We start from the raw sequence: 22,350 nt of genomic DNA, 5'->3' as shown, positions 1-22,350 counted from the left end.
GACAGCTTCCAACATTTCTCTTCATTCTAAGTCCACAGACCTGGGGTGGTGTAAGAATCTCAACCTCATGACAGAATCAGCAATGAGAAGTTTTATTTTATTTTCAAAAATAAGCCAGGGGAGTCTTAGCCAGGGCAGAAAGAGGGGGAGATTGCAATGTTTCCGCAGGACGAGGATTGGGAAATGGATGTGGAGTCCTTACTGGAACTGTGGCCCTGTGAATTTAGGCTTTACAGTCCAGCCCAGAGTCATAGTTCGTGTAACAGCGGAACTCATTGGCCAGGTTTCGGGAGTGTTCTGGAATAAACGTGCACATCTTCACACCTAGGAGCTGAGCTGCCTGCTCTTCCATGATGGCTCCTGCAAAGAACAGACCAGGTGAGCTAAGAGTCAGAAGCGACTCTAAGCATGGCTTATCTGAGCTGTGGGCGGGCCCTAGATGAAGGCCCCTGGAATAATTGGGGGACAGTCCCACTGCACACAGGATATAGTCTTTATATCCCCCTTTACCTCCTCTAACGTGTTTGCTGAGTGTGTACTTCCCCACTTCTCTTTATCATGTGCTGTGAGGTGCACAGATGTTCCATGTGCATGTATGTGCCCATAATGGTGGTGGCAAGACAAAAAGAGTATCTAACATGTATCCACATGTGCACAGGTCAGACCATGTTAAACACTTCATGTGCAATACACTACTCAGTTCACAGTGGCCCTCTGGGGCGCAGAGAGCTCACATAACTTAGTTAAGATCATGTAGTAAATGGCAGATTCAGGATCCAGTTCCAAGATCTCTGGGAACTCTTAACCCAGCACCTGACAGAGGCTCTTATAGGTTGTTACGGTGGCACCTACCTGTGCACAGCAGAATCTTGCCCCGAGTCAGGAACTGGATTGTTTCGGATGTCTTCCTGAGACATTCCTCGGACAGGTAAGGAGGGTCTGCAACCACAATGTCAAAGCTATGTGCAGCAATTCCCTCAGGCAAGTCCAGTGGATTATTGTAATCATAGAAGATAAATTCATCCCCATATATGGCGAATCTTCTGTCGTATTCAAAGATGTATACAGAGATGTCTTCCCTATGAAGCTCCCGGAGCTTCTGGTACACACTGGGCGCGCTCACACATGCGATTCTGAAAGAAAGTACAGAGCATGAGGTCAGGAAGGTTGCACAGAAAAACTTCTTAGAAGTCTCTGTACTCAGGAACTGTTGGTTTGTTTGTTTTTTTCTGCTTCTAGAGAAAAGGTATTTCAATTCGGTTCCACTTAAATCTTAAGCTTCTATACCCTACATTAACCGTATTTCCACCAGAGTGAGGTCCACGACAGCCAGGGCTATACAGAGAAACCCTGGCTCGAAAAACAAATAAACAAACAAAACAAAAACAAAGCCATATTTTCACATACAGGAAACTTACATACATTCGGATGTATACGAGCTGTGCCACCATATAATACACCTGCATCCATGTGAAGTCTATGACATATTTTATTGTAAGTATTTGTGACTTTTGCATCTGATCTTTTTCTAAAACAACTAACAAGTCATATGCTTATTCCCTGAAGTGCAGATCCTATGATGGTGTAAGGTCAGTCTCTTTTGAAGACATCGTACATAAGGACCCAGTACATCTACTGAAGCCTAACATACCTTACTATGTAGTTCTGGAAACTAGCCTCGTAGTCTCCAGAAGTTTTGGGATGGCTGCCTGCCCTGCTTACTCTGCAGGTCGTTTCTGTCAGTTCACATGATCACTAGGGCATCAAATATAGCGCCTGTCTTTCATATTACATGAAATTACACCAAAGATCTCAAGTTTTCTTCCCAATGTTAGTGTTTGTAAACAGCTTTTATTACAGATGCTCAAACTTCAAGTTTTCTTCGTGAGATCAACAAACACATTGGACACAAGAATGGAAATGCTTGAAACTCATGCTATATGTAAAAGCCACTAATAACAGGATTCAGTTTAACACTGACAGCTGCCATTTTGACCTTAGTTCCTTAAGTCTAAAAAAACCAAAACAACAACAAAAACCAAAAAACCACTGAAAATTAAGTGCAGGATTTATAATCTCATCAGCTCTAAAGATGTCTTTCTTGCTAATATAGAAACCAAAATTCCCCTGAACAAAGTAAGCTCATATTTTCTTAAAGGAAATGACAGTGTAAATAAATGTTAGCAATGATTAAAGAAAAGTTTACAGGCTTCACTTCTAAGGAACTAGTATTTAAAATGTCTAACTCCAGCCAGGCATGATGGTGTACACCTTTAATCCCAGCACTTGAGAGGCAGAGGCAGGAGAATCCCAGTGAGTTTGAAGTTAGCCTGGTCTACAAAGAAAGTTCCAGGGCTCTGTTACACAGAGAATCCCTGCCTCACAAAACCAAAACCAAACCAAGCCAAACCAAAAAAATTCATGTAACTGACAATTTTGAGGCTGAAAGAATATACTTAAAAAAAAAAAAAGAATATACTTATGTTTATGGAAAAAAATATAAAGAGTATCAAGGACACATCATGATTAAAGTTAGACCTGGCTAACTCAAAGCCTGAATCCACCGTATTATCTCAGAGTGAACCCTAGCCCAATCTGTTGTTTGTTTGAGATGGAATCTCATATATGCCAGGTTAGTCTCAAACTTAACTATGTAGCTGTGGCAACACTGAACTTCTGATGCCCCTGCCTGCACCTCCAGAGTGCTGGGGTATGCCACCACCCCTGCTTTCCTGGGTATAGAGCTATAGGTGACTTCTGAGAGAGGACTGGGCCCTGGGACTACAAGGAAGACAGGCTAGACTTTCTAGCCTTTTCTCTTTATCTTTCTTGTAACTTCTAGATTTGTGTTATATGCATGCATCACCAATGTAAAGACTTAAGGGCCAGAGAGATGGCTCCACGGTAAAGCCTTCTGGGAAAGCCTGAGGACCTTAGTTTGCATCCCTGGACCTCATGTACAGTATTAGATGAGATGGACACCCAAGGCTGTCCCCTGGCCTCCTCGTGTGTGCTGTGGTATGCTTGTACCCTCACATAAAAACAAGTATACACACGTCATATATAAACAGTACAGACAGACAGAAACAAGTATACACACATCATATATAAACAGTACAGACAGAGACAAGTATACACACATCATATATAAACAGTACAGACAGACAGAGACAAGTATACACACATCATATATAAACAGTACAGACAGAGACAAGTATACACACATCATATATAAACAGTACAGACAGAAACAAGTATACACACAGCATATATAAACAGTATAGACAGAAACAAGTATACACACATCATATATAAACAGTACAGACAGACAGAGACAAGTATACACACATGTCATATATAAACAGACAGACAGAAACAAGTATGCACACATCATATATAAACAGTACATGCAGAAATAAGTATGTCTTGAAAAGGAATTAATTTTAAATGTAAGTTTCTAAAATGAGATATGTTCCTTCCTCCTTTTTCCTTTCTTTTTTTTTAAAAGATTTATTTATTTACTATTTTATGTATGTGAGTACACTGTCGCTGTCTTAAGACCCACCAGAAGAGGGCATCTGATCCCATTACAGATGGTTGTGAGCCACCATGTGGTTGCTGGGAATCGAACTCAGGACCTCTGGAAGAGTAGTCAGTGCTCTTAACCACTGAGCCATTTCTCTAGCCCCCTCCTTTTTCTTTTTAAAGACGTAAAATATTTTTACTTTATGTGTATGAGTGTTTTCTGTGTACCACATGCACACCTGGTGCCCATGGAGGCCGGAGAAAGCATTGGATCTTCTCCAACTGGAGTTATAGATAGCTGTGAGCTGCCATGTGGGTGGTGGTTAGAACCCAGGTCCTCTGAAAGAGCAGTTAGTGCTTTTAAATGAACAACAAAGCATCTCTCCAGCCCCTCTTGATTTTTATGTATGTATGTATGTATGTATGTATGTATGTATGTATGTATGTATTGGGGTGTGTACATGGCTGTGTGTACACAAATGTATACATAGTCTTCAGAGAATTTCAGATCCTTTGGAACTAGAGTTACAGGTAGTTGTGAGCTATCATGTCAGTGCCTAGAACCTAATGCAGGGCCTCTGCAAGAGCAACAATCACTTTTAACTCCCACCCGACTCTCCAACCTGACAAGCTTCTTACAGAGGCTGCAAGGGCTTCATAAGTGAAGTGCTCAGGCAGCAGACAATAAACCCTTCCCTGTGGCTATGTGTTGTGCCTAGGGAGGACAGGAGCCCCTTGTACAATGCCTTTGCACTGGGCATAAAGGCAGGAGCCTAGAGGCAGGAGAGAACACTGCTTCTCATGAAAATAAGTAGAGGTTTGCAGGCAGTGGAACCAGAGGGACTGCATGCAATTACCTCCTTGGCCAGGCCCTGTGGGCTGACTTCACCCAGGTGTCTGGCTCCTCTCTGGCCTCAGTGGCAACTTTATGAGGTAGAGAATAAGCCCTAAGTGGGAGATCTGTAGTATCCTCCCTCCTCCCAGTGCTCAGGGATCACTGGGCAGGGGGAAGAAGAGGCTGGAAGACTGTAAGAGCCATGGGTGGTAAACGACCACACGGAAAGTGTTTTCTGAACACAGGGCAGTTAGACACAAATTCACAGCCCTTGAGACAGCATGCTCAAAACCTGTGCAGGGAGCCAGCCCGGTGTGTGATGACTCATACCTCTGTGAGTTCAAAGCCAGCCTGGTTTACACACTGAATTTCAGGACAGCCAGAGTGCCACAGTAAGATGCTAACTCAAAACATAAACAAAACAACAACAAAAAGACCTGTGCAGGTTCAGCACAGAGAGGGGGAGGTGGACACCAAGTCCCACCTCTAGCTGAGGACTGACAGCTGCTGGTGAAGGGACTGTCAGCTTTCTGTAAGGCTAAAGCCCCTAGTGGTTGGGCACACCCCAGTGAAGGCCATATTCCATACAAACTGTACCTGATGTCTTAAAACAAGAAAAGAAAGGCATAAAGTTGGGTGGATGGGGGTGGGGATACCTGGAAGGAGTAGGGCAGTGAATATAATCAAAATGCATTGTACAAAATCCCCAAAGACCTAATAAAATGACCTAAAACAAACAAGCACCAAAACTAAAACCCAAGAAAATGCAAAGTACACACATAGCTACTCCCAGAGGCGTGACCACAGCAGGGATGCTGAGGTGCAGTGGACGGGCACACAGTGGCAGCCCCACTATGTGCTGCCTGTACAGTACACCATGCCTCCTACAAACACTAATTCACCCTTCAAGAAGAAAAGGTGTCAGGTTTGTTGGTACACACCTAAAATCTAAGCCCTCAGAGTGAGGAAGGCAAGAAAATGAAACTCTTTGAAAAAGAAAAAAGTTGTGTCCAATTAATATGTAATGGTTTACCTAATAATTAATAGGAAAATCCAATGTAGCTAAGGAAATGTTGTTATAGCTTTAACCCTAAATGTGCTGTAGAGATAAGCCCTGGTCTCCGGCCATGAGAGGAAGCTGGGTGAGTGGGAACAGCCTTCCTCCATACCTCTGCCACAGGTGCTGCTTCCCAGGCCGACTCGCCAGGACCACACTTCCCGAATGAGCCAATACCTCAAGTATTTATCAGTGGCTGAATGCCAGCAAGCTAAGAACAAACAAACAGCAACAGAAAATCAAAACTGCAGCCTAAGTAGACACAGGGAAAAAAACTTATTCGGTCTCATCCAAGTCTGTTAAGCTAAAAAAGTACAATTTCATTTTGTTTTGTTGTTTGGGCATACATTTCTGAGAGCAAAGGGAACAGACAGAGAGTGAAGAGCTGAAGAGCAGACAGGAGGTGAAGCACCACACTTAGGAAGCTGAAGGGCAGACAGGTGGGTGGCCATTGGCTCAGTTGGCCTGGCATTGGCAGTCAAGGGAGCTGGGCAGTCCCCGGCTTATGTCGAAGCATCCCCAAGGGGGCTCAAGGTAATGCAGACCCAGGAAACTCAAGACCTGGGAGTGAAGGTGGGGCTAAAAACAGAAGTTGTTGAGAGATCTATTTAAGAAACAGCTTGTTCCCAGGATTTTCTTTCATATCCCCATGACCTGAAGTGACTAGAGAGACCTGGAGGAATGTTCTGTGGCTTGGCAGATGCTTGGGAGGGAAATGCCCAGCAGAAGACAGAGTGGTACCCTATGGGAATTAGAAGATGGCTAGATGTAGCCAGTGGAAGAGCATGCCGCTAAGCCAGGCTCTGGGCTCCGATCCCAGCTCCAAGGCAGGGAGAAGAGAACTTAAAAGCATCCAGAATACCAGCACCAGATGTATGTAACCTCAGGCAGGAATTAGGGGAATCCTGCCTGGACCTCCTGCCAGCACACTGGACAGACTCAGAAGCTTTCTGACAAAGAGCTCATCCTGATCCCCTCACTATAGAGACCACTTGGTAGCCCCTGAAATTACTCCGCAGCTCAGGCCACACAGAATGAAGAGATGAGGGCCACCCTTAGGCATACCAAGGGTCCCACCCACCCTAAAGTATGAAGGAAGAGGCAGGGCTCAGCAAATGTGCCAGGAGAACACCTAACGTCCAGTAGATACCCAGTAATCAAATAAGCAGGAACAATCACTTCAGCATAACTGACATGGTGTGCAGGAAGGAGTCACTGCTCAGGAGTTGAAGGCTTAGTATCCAGACGGGGTATTCTTTTGAGGGAGAAGTGGATACTTTAGTAGGGTGTATAGCTAGAGGAAGCAGGTCACTGTGGACAGTGAGGGGGGGATGGCAGGCAGGATCATGTCCCATCCTCAAGTGACAGAAGTTCCAGGACGAGGCACACACACCACCACCACCACCACCACCACCATTGGCAGCAATGGGGAAAATCAAAGAAATAATTTAAGATATCCTCAAATCAAGCAAGAATGAAAGGGCTACTTTGGGGCTCCCTAGGGTCTGTGCCTTAGAGGAAAGTTACACACCAAGACACTGAAAACCAGGAATGAAGAGAAGCTTCTACATATGCTGTGGATAGAGATGGAGGAAGCACATTTCTACAAAAACTCAAAATGATGTTGGATTTATTTTATTTTCGAATGTTGGGTTTTGTTTTGTTGTTTTTTTTTTTTGGTTTTGTTGTTGTTGTTTTGAGACAGGGTTTCTCTGTGTAGCCCTGGCTGTTCTGGAACTCTCACTGTAGACCAGGCTGGCCTTGAAATCTGCCTGACTCTGTCTCCCCATTGCCCAGCTTGAATGCTGGGTTTCTTAACAGTGACAATTAAAACATTTTCAAAAGCTGGATTAGACACTCAGCAGAACTCTTATAGTTCAGAGAAAGGAAATGAAAACCATTTTTTGCTAAGCTCACTCCTGTGCACCTCTTCTGGGGAAGCTACGGGTGTGATCCACTTAGGTGAGGCTGTAAACCAGGGACTGGAGCATAGGAAATGGCTGACTAGAACATAAGTGGCTAAAATACCCAAGCATGCTGGCCAGGAGAGTCCTCAGTAGGAGCTGAAACAAAAATAGAGTGTGGCCCTAGGAATATTTTTTTCCCTTAAGATGCTGAGGATGAAGCTTGCTATAAAGACTATCCTGAGCTATGAGTCCCTGTCTCAGAGAGGAGGGTGTGTGCAGCGTGGGGGTGTGTGTTGTCTGTCAGAGAGAAGCTACAGTGAATAGATTTCCTATTGTACCCTATACGTAGTAATGGAGCATCTGAGGATTTTTTTTGGGGGGGGGTTCGAGACAGAGTTTTTCTGTATAACCCTGGCTGTCCTAGAACTCACTCTGTAGACCAGGCTGGCCTCCAACTCAGAAATCCACCTGCCTCTGCCTCTGCCTCTCTGCCTCTCTGCCTCTGCCTCTCTGCCTCTCTGCCTCTCTGCCTCTCTGCCTCTCTCTCTGCCTCTCTGCCTCTCTGCCTCTCTGCCTCTCCTCTGCCTCTCTGCCTCTCTCTCTGCCTCTCTCTCTGCCTCTCCTCTGCCTCTCTGCCTCTCTGCCTCTGCCTCCCAAGTGCTGGGACTAAAGGTATGCGCCACCACTGCCCAGCGCATCTGGGGATTTTTTTTTGTCTATGTTTTTCCAAGACAGGGTTTCTCTGTGTATCCCTGCCTGTTTTAGAACTCGCTCTGTAGAACAGCCTAGTCACAAACTCACAGAGATCTGCCTGCCTCTGCCTCACCACTGCCTAGCTGTGTTCTGAGTGAGCCATGAATGGCAAACCATGTGACAACATTTACATATTGTAATTCATACTTTTAAGAAACTATCTCATTTAGGAAGAACATTGAAAATATTCATTTATACACTTGTACCTCCTAAGTGACATGACTGTGTTTCCATGTGTTCCTCAAACGAGAAAAAGAAATAAAATTTATATCTCACCTGCCGCCTTCTCCAGCAGCATCAACTGCTTCCTGTGCAAGTCGCAAAGCAGTGTCCTGACTGTACCAGAACTGGCTCAGCTGCTGTAACAGGGACAGGTGACACCATCTCAGAATTCACATAAACTTCTTTCAACTCACACCTCCTAAACTACTGTACAAATATTTAAGTTGTAATCAATTCACATTTCTTCTAAGTTATTTTAAATCAGTACAGTTCCCCAGTACACCAACAGAATCTACACATCGAGTAGTCAGGGCTGCTAATATCACAGAGCTAACACCAGCCCATGCTCCCCTGAGGGCAGAAGGTACCCCACCTGAACCGGACTCAAACAAGTCCAGGCAGAGGCAGAGCATACTGAAGGCAGCTGTGGCTGGTCGGTGGTCTCCACGGCTTCCTGTCTTCACCTCTTCCATGGTTCCCAAGTTACTGTCTTTGTTCCTTACGGTTGTGACCTGCTTTAGTTTTTCTGGGTTTGTAAAAGACTTATTTATCTGTTTTACGTATGTGAGTACACTGTTGCTCTTCAGACACACCAGAAGAGGGAAATGGATCCCATTACAGATGGTTGTGAGCCACCATGTGGTTGCTGGGAATTGAATTCAGCATCTCTGGAAGAGCAGTCAGTACTTTTAACCACTGAGTGGTCTCTCCAGCCCCTAGTTTTGATATTTTGTTTCATCCTGACTGGTGACTTTCCTTAAAGTTCTGATGGTCCTTACTAATGTATGCATATTTATAAGTGAAGGATGATGTTAATGTGAAAAAAGTGGTTTGGTTTTCCTCTGTGGTCAGCCCATTTCTCCACCTCTTTCCCTAGCAAGATCTAGCTGTCATACAAACAGTCTTTGATTTAAAAATCTGCCCAGGATCTGAGGACATAGGTCACAGTGTTTGCTTGACATGTATGGGGCTCTAAGTTCTAGAAGATTATTTTTAAAGTAATGAAAATCTGTCAAGGATACAGACAAAAGCCAAAAGCCTGCAATGTGAAGAACCAGTTATAAAGATGCAGTGTGCACCCACACAGCAGGCTGTGCTAAAGATGCAGTGTGCACCCACACAGCAGGCTGTGCTAAAGATGCAGTGTGCACCCACACAGCAGGCTGTGCTAAGATGCAGTGTGCACCTACACTGTGGGCTGTGATCCATCCAACAGGTGACAAAGATTCAGTATGTACCCACAGTGGACTGTGGTCTATCCAGAGAGACCAAGGTACTGAAGTGCTATATTGTAGATGAGCCTTGGAAATACTGGGGGAAAAAGTCAGACCAAAATCCTACATGTCATGTGATTTCACAGCTATAAGATACTCAAAAGAGGCTACAGAACAAGAACAGAAAGTTCATTAGGTTGCCAGGCAATGGGAGGACCACAGAATGAGGCCCCTGATAGCGAAAGGGAAGAGAAGTAGGTTTCCTCCTGAGGTGATGAAGTGTTCTGATGGGCTGGAGAGAGAGGGCTCAGTGGCTCAGACAGCCTGTCGCCGTTGCGGATACCCTGGGTTCCTTTCCAGCACACATGGTGGGTCTCTGCCATCTACGACTTTAGTTCCAGGGATCCAATACCCTTCTCTGACCTTCTTGGGCACCAAGCATGCATGTGGCACATACATATACATATATACATACATGTAGGCAAATACTCATACACAGAAAAAGAAAATGAAGGCTTTGGTTGATGAGTCCATGTGGAAGCTAATCCATCATCTCCCACACAGCCACTCCTTGTCTCTTAACTTTATAAGCTAATTTTCTGTCATCAATTATATCCATCATTTGTTTCCTTACCCTAGATCATAAATACTGCTTCTTAATATTTTCTATAATTGTTATGCTTAACACTTTAATCCACGTAGAGTTTAGTTCTGGGTGCAGACAGTGAGGACCCAAGTTTGTTAAGGGCAATGCAGCAACAATACCTGCTGTCACTCGGGACAGTTTTCTTCCTGGCAAGTATCTTTATGCTCTAGGCTGTCCCCTGGGCCTCTACCCCAGCATTTGCTCGAGGTCCTTACATTTGTCACCACAGTGCGAATCACAGCAGCTGGCACTCCTGCCTTAGAATACTCTGCTTTGCTTACTACTGCCCTATCCTTGATTGTTTATTGGCTTATATTATTTTTGGAGTTTTATTTGTGTGTGTGTGTGTGTGTGTGTGTGTGTGTGTGTGTGTGTGTGTGCGTGTGTGTGCGTGCGAGCGTGTGCGAAGAGGCCAGAAGAGGGTGTTTAATTCCTGGAGTAGAGTTACAAGCAGTTATGAGCCGCCTGTGTCTCTCTAACTTATTGTTGGTATTATTAGTATTAAATCGTTATTTGGAGATGGGGCTTACGCCTCAGGCTGGGCTGAAACTTACCATGTAGCCCAGACTGATGTCAAGCTCACAGCCATTCTTCTGCCTCAGCACCTCGGGAAAGATGACATCACAGGTGTGAGGTATTAGACCTGACTAAATGCTTTTCTTCTTCCTTTGGACTCCTGAAATTAAATTCAGTGCCTTGTATGCGCTAGGTTTATCCTGAAGGGTTTACTGGTAATGGTCTGTATTACTCAAAACAAGGCAGCCTTCAAAATTATGACAACTAAATTTGCTATTCAAAATAGCAAATGGTAGGAAAGTACGCAAAATTCTTTAAATCAGTAGTAACATTTTATGACTAAGAAAACCAGGTTGCTTATGTTTGCACAGCATTGGCTGAATATTTACTTGTAAATACAAGCTTCAAAATGTTTCCGAAGGCAGAGTGTGCATATGCACTTCCACAAATGCATGAATTCATGTCTGTATGTACAGGGATTCGCCATGGACAGGGGACATTATGGAGCCTGATTCCACTGCATCACAGAGGATCAGGGGATGGTTGAGTCACAAGAGCTGTCTGCAGGGAGGCTACAAATGACTCTCCCTCATCCCACACTGTCAGCGGCCTACGGTTTGATTTTCTTTGACATTTGAGAAGAAGATCATTTTACTCTCTCTCTTTCCCCTACTCAAGCCCACACCAGCCTTCCTTGGTTCACAGCTTCCTTGCTAGCAGAGCTCATGCCTTCTTTCCTTCATTTACTTCCTAGAGTTAAGCTTCTGTTGAGAGGAAGTGCTGCAAGTGTAAAATGTATTTCTGTTCTCACACTTGACTGACAGCTTAGCGGAATATAATTTTTATCAAAGTATTTGCAGCATTTTAGATTTATAATTTCTTTCTTCCTTCATTTACCTATTTATTATCTTTTATTTTGAGACAGAGCCCTGGCTGGCCTGGAATTCAGCGATCCACCTGTTTCAGCCTCCCCAGTGCTGAAATTAAAGGCAGCCACCATCACATCCAGCAATTCCAGTGACGAGACTGGCCTCAGTCTTGCTATGTTGCTGAGGATAACCGTAAGCTCCTGACCTTTCTGCCTCCACCCTCCTGTGTGCTGGGTAACAGACTTGTGCCATTGTGTCCAGCTCTAGAGTTCTAGTGTCTAATCAAGTTATTGAATGGCCAATGTAGCTCTGATCCTAACGTTCTAGGAAGACCTGCACTTCCTCAGGAAGGTCTGAGGATCTGTTGTGTGTGAGGCACATGTGTGTAACACTGGGATCTTCTTCTCACCTCTCACCTTACTATTATTTCTTGGACAAATTTCTCACTAACCCTGGAGCTCATCAATGTGGTTGGATTAGCTGCATGTAGGCCCGAGGGATCCTCCTGTCTCTACCTTCCAAGTGCTGGGCTCACAAGTGCACATCATCGATTCCAGCTGTTTACATGAGTGTGGAATTTGAACTCAGGTCTTCATGCCTGCCTGGTAAGTACATTACTAATGAGCCATATTCTCAACCCTCTCTCCTGGATTTTCTTTACTAGCCATATCCAGAATTTTCTTGTGTCTCTGTGTGTGCATGTGGATGTGTGTGCATTGCTAGGAACGGAACACAGGAATACATGTATGGAATATGTGCTAGGCCGTGGTCTACCAATGAGCTATATTCTTTGGTTATTTTTGTTTGCTTTTTGAGATGGGGGTTCTTGTGGTATAATTCAGGACAGCCTTGCTGGGGGACAGTGGACATGGCTGTGCGACAGCCTTGATCTAACGATCCTCCTGCCTCAGCCTTCTGAGTGCTGGGATTTAAAAAAAATCACTGAGGGAAGAATGAGTCAGGCCTCATGGTCTGGGAAGTTCTGCAGCTCTGACTGACCAGCAATCAGATTGCTTCTTTATACAGGTTTCACAGAACAAAGACAGACTAATAATTATGCAAAGAGTACCAGTTATATCATTTGTCTCTGGACATGTGTTTGATTTTTGTCCAGGTTTACAAGTTCAGTCACAACTAGAAAGTACAAATAGAACAGATTTTATTTTTGTTATTAGCCCTATAACTCCAATTCGAAGAATCTAAAGAATGTTTTTGTCAAAGCAAACACATTTATTTTACGACTGCCTGCTTTTAGGCTGGCAGTATTTGTGGTTTTAAAGTACTCGAGACAAACAGAAAAAATTTTAAGAACCAATCTTTTTATGAATAGCAAATATTAACACCTAACTCCTTATACCACATCACGTCATCACGGCTCTATAAAGAAGGAAAAGATGACTTTAGGTAATCGATCTCATTTCCTGAGCTCTAGCCCTCCAGGGGCGCACCCTGTACGACCCCCTATCTTAACCTACATTGTCAGAGAACTCTAAACGTGCTGTGAAGGGAGGCCTTGAACCTGTAGCCTTTCTCCTGGCCAGTCAGAGTTTTTCAGTTGTCTCTGCTGACCCTACACCAACTATACTGTTTGAAATTGCTTGGGGGCCTCATTTAGGGATTCCCAGCCAATATTAGTGCTTATCCATGCTTAACCATCTTCAGGGCATATGGAAGACTTCCAAATAGGGCCAGAAAAGTTTAAGTAAGTTTAAGACTTTTCCCAAACATTTTCTCAGGAAAAGACATAAAATTAATCATAATGCAGAAAGTCCCCAAGATGCAACAGGCAGAGACAAAAACCTAAAACTGAGAGACAGATAACAACGATAGCTGTTCTGCCACAGCCTTCATCTAATGATCCTCCTGCCTCAGCCTCCCCAGTGCTGGGATTTAAAAATAAAAACATCCCCTTGGGATATTTCCTCACTTTTATCAGCAAACTAAAGTCCTCAAATTAGATGAGTAAGTAGTGAGAATGGAACTAGCTTTTGTAGATGCTTTTATATATTTTCTACAACAGCCATATATTACTTTTAAAGTCAGAAAAGAATTGCATAATTATCTAAAGATTAAACTGAAGAAAAAGACAGACCACCTAAAGAATAATACTTCAAATGCATGCTATTTATCTGTAGATCAAGCTAACAAGTGAAAATGCATAGAGAAGTCAGATGAGATGGCACACTCTTGTGATCCCAGAACTTGCAGGTAGAGGCAGGGGATCAGGAGTTCAAGGCCAGCCTTGAACAAAACAAAAAATAAAACTATACAAGGAAGTCACGATAAAGTGCCATTTGGTCAGGTAGAACATGTGGCGTACAGAAGGCGAACATTTTTACACGGTAGCTTTAAGTGGGGTTTACGAGTGATCAGAACACCAAAGGATCTCAGCCAGGCACAAACGCAAAACGGAACAAACAAGACATAAAACCTTTCTCCACTTACCACATGACAGGGAAAGATGGGCCTGTTACTTCAGTCAGCAGACAAATGTGAGGCTTTGTTACTCAGCTGATAACTTCAAAATACTTATGTTAGAGGTTTCCCTTAGTAGTTTTATTTTTTTAATTCCTACTTATTTTTTAGTTTCTTTTTTTTTTTTTTTTTTTTTGAGACAAGGGTTTGCTATGTCCCTAAACTCACTATGTAGCCATGGTGGGCCTGAGGCTGTTGGATCCTCCTGCCTCTGCCTCCTGGGTGCTATGATTACAGGCATGCACCATTGCCTGCCCCAACCTACTTTTTATATGGCTATAAACTACAAAATGGATAAAACTAGAAATTAGCCTATTCTTAAAAATTCTCTCATCAACTTTCCATTGTAGGTGCTCAGCTACACCTTGTACTGAAATTATCCTTTTTTTTTTTTTTTTTCCACCACAGAACCGGTTGGGTTCTATGAAAACCAATGGGGTGTGCCTTGTGGACAGGACATTACTGTCCCACTACCTGCAAACCCCTTCTCTGATCACCAGCCAGCCTGCAAGTCAGAGCCAGGAAAATCTGTGCATTCTGTCCTAGGATATACGTATGCTGTCTGCCTTCTGCCCTTGCTCCCTGGAGCTCTCAGCTCCTGAGTGACAGCAGGTTGAGGGAAGACAAGTGCCACAACTGCACACACCACACCACTACTTCCCAACATGGATGCACTTACTTACCCAGTTCTCCTCTATTACCCCAACGTTATATTTATCATCCCCTCCTGAGTTGATGCATTGCTTCTGCTCAGCATAAAACTCCTGGAGAGCGGCTAAGGTATGGGAAGAAAGCTGGGGTATATCGTCATCTTCTGAATCACTCATTTCACCGAGTGTCTGTGACCTGCAGTGCAAGAATATATGTTGTATGGACTTGTTTCCTATGCGCACCAAATAACAATGAGAACTTTTTTTTTTTTCTCCATGTAGCCCGGGTGTTCTGGAACTTGCTCTGTAGACCAGGTTTCAAACTCACAGAGGTCCACCTGTCTGGGATGAAAGGCATGCCCACCTTTGCCTAGTAAGAAGTGAATTTTAAACGGAGATCATACATATCTAAAATTTCCTGGGGATGGAGGAATGGCTTAGCAGGTGAAGTTACTGGCTGTGTAACCCTGGTAACCTGAGGTCAATCATCTTTAGAATCCCTGTAAAAAAGCCAGATGAAGGGCTGGAGAAATGGCTCAGCAGTCAAGAGCATTCCCTGACTGCTCTTCCACAGGATCTGGTTCTATCCTCAGCAGCTCACAACCTTCTATAACTCCAGTCCCAGAGGATGTGATGCCCACTTCTGGCCTTTACTGGATCTAGGCATGCATGTGGTACATGAACATCTATTAAGGCAAATGCCCATACACATAAAATGCAAATAAAACCAACCAACCAACCAACCAACCAGATGGGGTGGCTTGCATGATATCCTAGCCCCAGTACTGGTAAGAGATAGGAGGCAGAGATAGGAGGCAGATGCAGCAGAAACCTTGAAAGAAGGAATGATGACCAGGCATGGGGCACAGCACTTTAATCCCAGCATTTGGAAGGCAGAGGCAGGTGGATCTCGGAGTTTGGCCAAGTCTACACAGCTAGTTCCACGCCAGCCAGGGTTACATGGAGACACTGTCTCAAAAAGCAAGCAAGCAACCAAACAAATGAATAGGACTGGGAAGGAACCCACTCCTGGAGAGCAATTCTCCAACTTTTGCATATGCATGGTGCCACACCCATGTCCGTGTGCACACACAGTGAGCTCTAATGAAAGCACTCTCTCATGTTCTTCTGTGTTTTTCTTTCCCAGTGGTCTTTAAGATTCTTTATTTCTTTCTGCCTTGGGGTGTTTCCTACATGTTTTTAGTACTTGGGGTTTACTGAGGTTCTCGGATCTGCAGAGTTTCTAGTTTTGCATCAGGTTTGATAAAAAGCCTTGGCCATGTACGTTCTGAGAGTCAAACTCTGGGCAACAGGCTTATCCACAGGAAACTTATCCACTGACGCATCTCAGCAGACCCCAGATTCATCTTTGATACACAGTTTTCATCTCAATAAACAGGAAGTCTTTCTCACATCCACACTTAATGTGCTCAATCTTTTCTTTACCTGTTTTTCTTTTGTATTTAGGTGTTTTGCCTTCACATATGTCCACACACCATATGAATGCCTGGTGCCCAAAACCTTGAAAAACTTGTGTATACTTAGCCTAGATGTTCCTTAACTTCTTAAACTGAGGGTTATGACCTCATACATGGGATTTCATAGCTAAAAGTGTGATGGTGGGGGGAGTGTTGGCATCAGTGAAAGTTACTAGATATGCAACAACCAAAAGTTAACTGAACACTCAGCACCTGGTGAATCTGAGGTCGTTTCATTCAGCCTGTGCTGCACGTCACCACAGCCTTGGCTGCACACACAACACAAGGCGTGACATCAAGCCACACAACACATTATGAACTGTGCTATGTTCAGTTTTTTACTCTTAGTACTAATTTTAGATTGCACTGCATTAGAATATTTGATTTTAAAAACTGTTGTTTGTGAGGCTGGAGAAATGGTTCAGCAGTCAAGAGCACATACTGTTCTTACAGAGGCCCTGAGTTTGGCTCCCAGCACCCACACTGGGAGGCTGATAACTGTAACTCCAGCTCCAAGGAATCCAGTGATGCCTTCTGGCTTCCCCAAACAGTGTACATGCACACACAAAAGGACACATAATTAAAAAAAAATTGTCTCTGACAATTAAATTTAAAACAATTTTTAAAAATGCTGTTGTAACTAGTCACTTGCATTTCATAAAAAGTCATTTAATGAATTTTGTCTTGGAAGTGACATTCCTGAAGTGAAACTAATGTGACACCTACCACTCACAGTACATACTTATTTGAAGTGTTCTTATTAATGACAATCGTACCAAAAAGCTGACCAACTCCGGGAAATGTTGGAAACTCTACAGCCTGCAATAGTAAATATTCAGCCATGACTTGATTCCTTATGTAAAAATAATCAAGCATGTCTACTAGTATGCAAATCTGTCTTTATGTTTAATAGTAATATACACCAAAGAATTGATTTAAAATAGATTTATAGCGGCAGGAGAGATGACTTAGCGGCCAAGAGCACAGGCTGCTCTTGCAAAGGATCCAGGCTTAGTTTTCAACACCCACATGCTGACTCACAACCATCTGTAACCAGCTCATGGGGATCCAATGCCCCCTTCTGGGCTTAGCAGGCATTGACATGCACATGGCATACATACGTACATACATGCGGGCAAAGTGCCCTAACGCATTCAATAAAAAAGAAAATGTGTGGTTACTATCAGTAAATGTTTAATTATTCTTTATGCCTATGTATGACAGGTGACAAAAAATTTCTTAGGTGAGGATCATGAGTATAATAAGATTTTTATATATTGCTGTATTTTTTAATCCCATTTATCTCCAGAAAAAGGGTTAAAATGTTTTCATTTTGCATTTATAGCACTCTTGCCTATCACAGTTCATCCTCTTTCTAAAAAATCTTTCTATGTATATATAGAAATATGAATATACATATACAAAACCCAGTGATATCCTGTAATAAAATGTAAACTATTAAGGGCTTGAGGTGTGGCTTAGTGGCAGAGTGCTTGCTTAGCATGTGCAAAACTATAGGGTTAGTCCCCAGTACTAATCACAGAAAATATGAATAACTTCATTTAAATAAAGTTCAAAACTGTACAGATAAAAAAAAAAGTACATAAAAAGTGGTTACCTCTGTGTGTTAGAACTATGCTTGGTAAAGTTCTATTTACTAAGGTAGTGGTGGAAGACAAAAGTTCCTGTCATTACTAACCATTTGTGTGGGGGGGGGGGTGGAAAAATTCAGAAGCCAGGGTCTCACTATGTAGCCCAGGCTCTCCTGGAGCTCATTATGTAGTTAGGCTAGCCTCAAACTCATGATCCTGCTGTCTCAGCTTCCTGAGGTATGTGTTACTCTGTGTGGCTGTTTTGTATTTTTTTTTAAATAGTATCAAAGTAGGTTTGTGAAGTTGTGTTAAGCAGGTCTGAAAAAGGCTGTTATATTAAACTGACCTGGAGTGTACACTGGCTCATACTCTGGGTCAGTGGTTCTCATGGGAGAGCCAGCAGTCACTCTTCTAGGAGAAACACTTACAAACATCTGGAAACATGTTTGGTTGTCATAATCAAGGGCATTGCTGGCAGCCAGTGTTTGATAAAGGTCGGCTGTGGTGCTGAACTTTCTATAGTTCATTGGACAGCCCTCTACTTCAAAGATAAATCTAACCCGAAATGTCCTTAGTGCAGAGGTCAGGGAATCCAGAGACAAAGAAATGGCATGGCGGGGATGGCTCTATTACAGAAGTGTGGCTCAGCACCCGGGGCAACCGGGGAGAACCTGATGAGAAGTGAAAAGTCAAGGCGCTTTGCCTTGATAGGAAAGATGGAAACGGGATTACAGGAAGGAGGACTACCACAAGCAAAGGGGGTTTGCAGTGATCAGCAGCAGTAAGGATTCTTCATTTGTACAAAAGTCTTCTATTTTCACACATCAAATCTACCAAAACAACAAAAACTAACAATACTGTATGTTTCCACAGAGTATCTAAGTACCTTCTCCAAGATTTAGGACGAGACAGTGTAACCAAGCAGAAAGAGAATGGAAAGCAGCGTCATTAGTAAACTGCAGGAAGGAAACCTATACCAGTAGGCGAATGGAAGAGAATGGCCTGTCAGGTATGCTCAACCTGTGGCTCACAGACACATGCACCCAGGGTAACTAGAAATGAGATGGTTTTCAACTTGGTTGTTCCTGAACTCTGTAGATGACAGTCACTTTGTAATGTCAAAAGGCTGGACACACCTGGTAGATATTCTCTAAGTTATTTTATTGATTGATTGATCTATCCAAACAGGGTTTCTTTGTGTAGCCTTGGCTGTCCTGGAACTTGTTCTGTAGACCAGGCTATCTATCTAAGATAGGATTTCTTTGTGTAGCCTTGGCGGTCCTGGAAAATGTTCTATAGACCAGGCTGGCTTTGAACTCAGAGATCTGCCTGCCTGTGCCTCTTGAGTGCTGGATTAAAGGCATGCAATGCCTAACACCCAGCTATAAAAATATTGTGCTTTCATTTTCATACAAGTCTCTCTGCCCGAGGAAAGCCCTTCACTTTCTAAATACTGCTTATTTTGTTAAGTATTTATTTATTATTTAAAGATAAATAATAAATCTTGTTGGGTGTGGTGACAGGAGGAAAACGCTAGCACTAGGCACCAATGAGCTTGAGTTCGAGGCCAGCCTGGCTACACAGTGAGACCATCTCAAAATAATAAATCCCACTATGACCTGAAATAAAACTTCCACAGAAAAGCAGGCCATAAGCACACAACATTGTAAGTTTGGATGTACAGCCCAGGCGGCCAAACCCCAGACCATGGCTTGTGGCTTCCCATGTCTGCGTGCGAATATATTCTCCCCCCCACCCTTCGTAGACTTTCCGCATCCGGTTACAGCACCATTACGACCGGAGCACTATAGACCTGTTTCCGGTTCAAGGTGTCCAAGTCCAGGGACCCCGGAGAGACGAGGCCCCTACTGGGAAAGTCTCAGAGGGTCAGGGTGGACCCGGCTTGGACACCGCAGTCTCCACTGACCCGAAGCCTTAGTACCGAACCCATCCGAAACTGCCCTTGACCCTCTACCGCCACACTCCGCGCCCGCCACTCACCACTAACACATGCGCAGTCGTCACAAGGCCAGGAAAAAAAAAAAAAAAAAAAAAAAGCCAAAAAACGTGTGAGGGGCGGGGACTTCCGCGTTTGCGCTGAAGCCGATGGATGGAGGGGACAATGAGCGTCTAGTTCCGCCCAGTCAGCTTCCGGCTTCCACAATCAAGGTTTTAATTTAATTAGGTTGGAGTATTCAGGACGTTTGGTACTTAGGAGTCAGTCTTTTTTTTTTTTTTTTTTTTTAATTTTTTATTGGATATTTTATTTACATTTCAGATTTCAGATGCCATCCCCTTCCCCCTCCCTAGAAAATCCCTATCCCATCCCTCCTTCTCCTTTTTGCTTTTATACATTTTTTTTTAATAGGAGTCAGTCTTACAATTGAATCACTGAGTAAAGGGTTCATAATAATAAGGGAATTCAGAAAAACCTTTCAAACTCATTAATCTATGAGAGCTTTCAGTGTTGATTCACAGATAGTATATGAACACATATTTTACCAACCTGTCAGGGTAGCTGGCACACAATAGACCTTAACGCTCCCTTTCCTTCGGCAGTAATCAAATCACATGTGCTTTTTTGTTTTTCTTTTCTAGGGGTAGGCAAACTACATTCTGTTCCTGCCGTTCTCTTCTCCCTTTATCGATTTTATGATCTGGAAGAGCAGCTTTAAGTCATCGCTCGTGCCATTCAATAAGCAGCTGGATAGTGGACTGTGTCACAATTTCTACATACAGTAGTATTTCGTCTGTGGAAACCATAGTTCATTTTGATTTCGATTTGCTGGAACGAATGACTACTCTATTAAACCTAATAGTTCAAACCAAGTGCAACTTATCAAAAAGCAAGAAAGAAAAAACTATTAAATGAAAAATGAAGAAACCACCCACTTTTATGACTTAATTAAGAACAAACAAACAAACAAAACAAAACAAAAAACCCTTGTATGGGTCTGGAGAGATGGCTCAGCGGTTAAGAGCACTGACTCCTCTTCTCCTGAGTTCAATTCCCAGCAACCACATGGTAGCTCATAACCATCCGTAATGGGATCTGATGCCCTTTTCTGGTGTGTCTGAAGAAAGCAATGGTGTACTCACATACATAAATAAACTTAAAAAAAAAAAAAAAAAACACCTCGTGTTAAAGCAAACTATTTTGCACCTAATTTTTTAAAGTTTCCATTCCTTTTAAGTATGACACAATGATTATCTTCATGTATTCAATTATATGCTATTTTTAAATATTAAAGTGTCAGAAGACACCAGAAAGCTCAACCCTTTTGTTTTTTTTAAGGGTTTCTCGATGTAGTTCTGGCTGACCTGGTACTCATTTTGTAGACCAGGCTAGCCACAAACTCACAAAGATCTACATGCAACTGTGTCAAAAACTGGCATTAAAGGAGATTGTCACCACCACCTATCTAAAACTGTTAGTTGGTGGCCACTTCATGCAATATGTAAAAGTTAATATTTTCTCTGTGAAACTTATGTATTGTAATTAAATGTTTATCACAAACCACTAAACTATTATCAAAGGCAAACTAGTCCTTATTGAAGTAAAAAATTCAATCAAACTGGATCTAAAAGATGCTTCCAAATCAATTTTAATTAAGGCATTATTACTTTTATATTTAGTAATGGTGCAGAGAGCATATCTTGAAAGATCTGTTAAGATAGAAATATGTAGTTGTGAGGCCCCAGTGGTCAAAGAAGGCAGGTAATTTTCTGTGAGTTTAAGGTTTGGACTACACAACAAATTCACAGAGAGCAGGGCTACATATTAAGACCCTGTCTCATAAGAACAACAAACAAACAAGCAGAGTTTTTCTTATTTATTTTTTACATTGGGACCAAGTTGAGCCTACAGATTTATTTAACCTTTGAAGTAGAAAGGACTGGCAATTCCACAATGCTTGGCCCTGTAAAAATATAATTTTTATAATATAGCACATATTACTGACATAAACCCAGACTCTACCATTAGCTTTACCACAGAATTATTCAAATCACCCTAAATAGGAAGCAAAGGGAGATCTCTAAAATTCTAGTCCCACAAGACACAAGATACTAGACTGTACTGAAGGAAATCCAATTAAGATTTTAACTTCACACAAATTAAAAATAATTAAAATTATTAATCGCATGAAAATAAGATTTGACAATGAACTAAGTCATAAGTTAGTGTTGTCAGAAAAGTCAAGATTGGGAATCAGATTTTTTTTCTCTCAGAAACAACAGCATTAAGTGCATAGAAATGCCTTGTTTTCAACAATACCCTACAAAATTCATGACACCCTGTACAATTCAATGTAGCCAATGTGACAGCATTCTGAAGTGAGGCATTTAAGAAGTGATGAAGCCTAAAGGCTCATCCTTCACTGATGACATTAGGCCCCTTCTAAAGGGACTGGACAGGTGTTGCCCTCCCTTCCTCCCTCCCTCCCTCTCCAACTTCAGCTATGTGAACAAACAAAAAAGCTCTCACTAGACACTCATGCCTTCATCTTGGACTTTCTGGCCACCAGAAGCACGAGAAACAGTGCTGTTCTTGCAACTAAAAGTATCCTCTTGTATAGCACAGTGGACCAAGACAGCTGATTGAAAACAAGG

General features: G+C 42.8%; 1 protein-coding gene and 1 long non-coding RNA gene across 3 annotated transcripts; one reads left to right on the top strand and one right to left on the bottom strand.

The window, feature by feature from the left end:
* Positions 1–76: 76 nt before the first annotated feature.
* Positions 77–19,827, bottom strand: Eef1akmt1 (EEF1A lysine methyltransferase 1). Of its 2 annotated transcripts, XM_076930940.1 has the most exons (6): positions 19,741–19,827; positions 14,703–14,865; positions 10,714–10,764; positions 8,354–8,436; positions 853–1,133; positions 77–360 (listed from the first exon to the last, which is right to left on the bottom strand). In XM_076930940.1, exons 2-6 carry the CDS (start codon positions 14,844–14,846, stop codon positions 224–226), a joined length of 696 nt encoding a protein of 231 aa, XP_076787055.1. In that variant the 5' UTR covers positions 14,847–14,865; positions 19,741–19,827; the 3' UTR covers positions 77–223. The 2 variants fall into 2 exon arrangements, with proteins under 2 accessions (XP_076787055.1, XP_034354175.1); XM_034498284.2 differs by lacking the exon at positions 10,714–10,764.
* LOC143441714 (uncharacterized) lies at positions 19,800–21,314 on the top strand. Its single transcript, XR_013109346.1, has 2 exons — positions 19,800–19,908; positions 20,338–21,314. It is a non-coding gene; the product is annotated as an uncharacterized LOC143441714 (long non-coding RNA).
* Positions 21,315–22,350: the final 1,036 nt, after the last annotated feature.

This window comes from Arvicanthis niloticus, chromosome 3, assembly GCF_011762505.2.
Source record: "Arvicanthis niloticus isolate mArvNil1 chromosome 3, mArvNil1.pat.X, whole genome shotgun sequence".
Classification (NCBI taxonomy): domain Eukaryota; kingdom Metazoa; phylum Chordata; class Mammalia; order Rodentia; family Muridae; genus Arvicanthis; species Arvicanthis niloticus.
The sequence above is the reverse complement of the archived record's forward strand: the minus strand, read 5'-3'. Positions and strand labels throughout refer to the sequence as shown.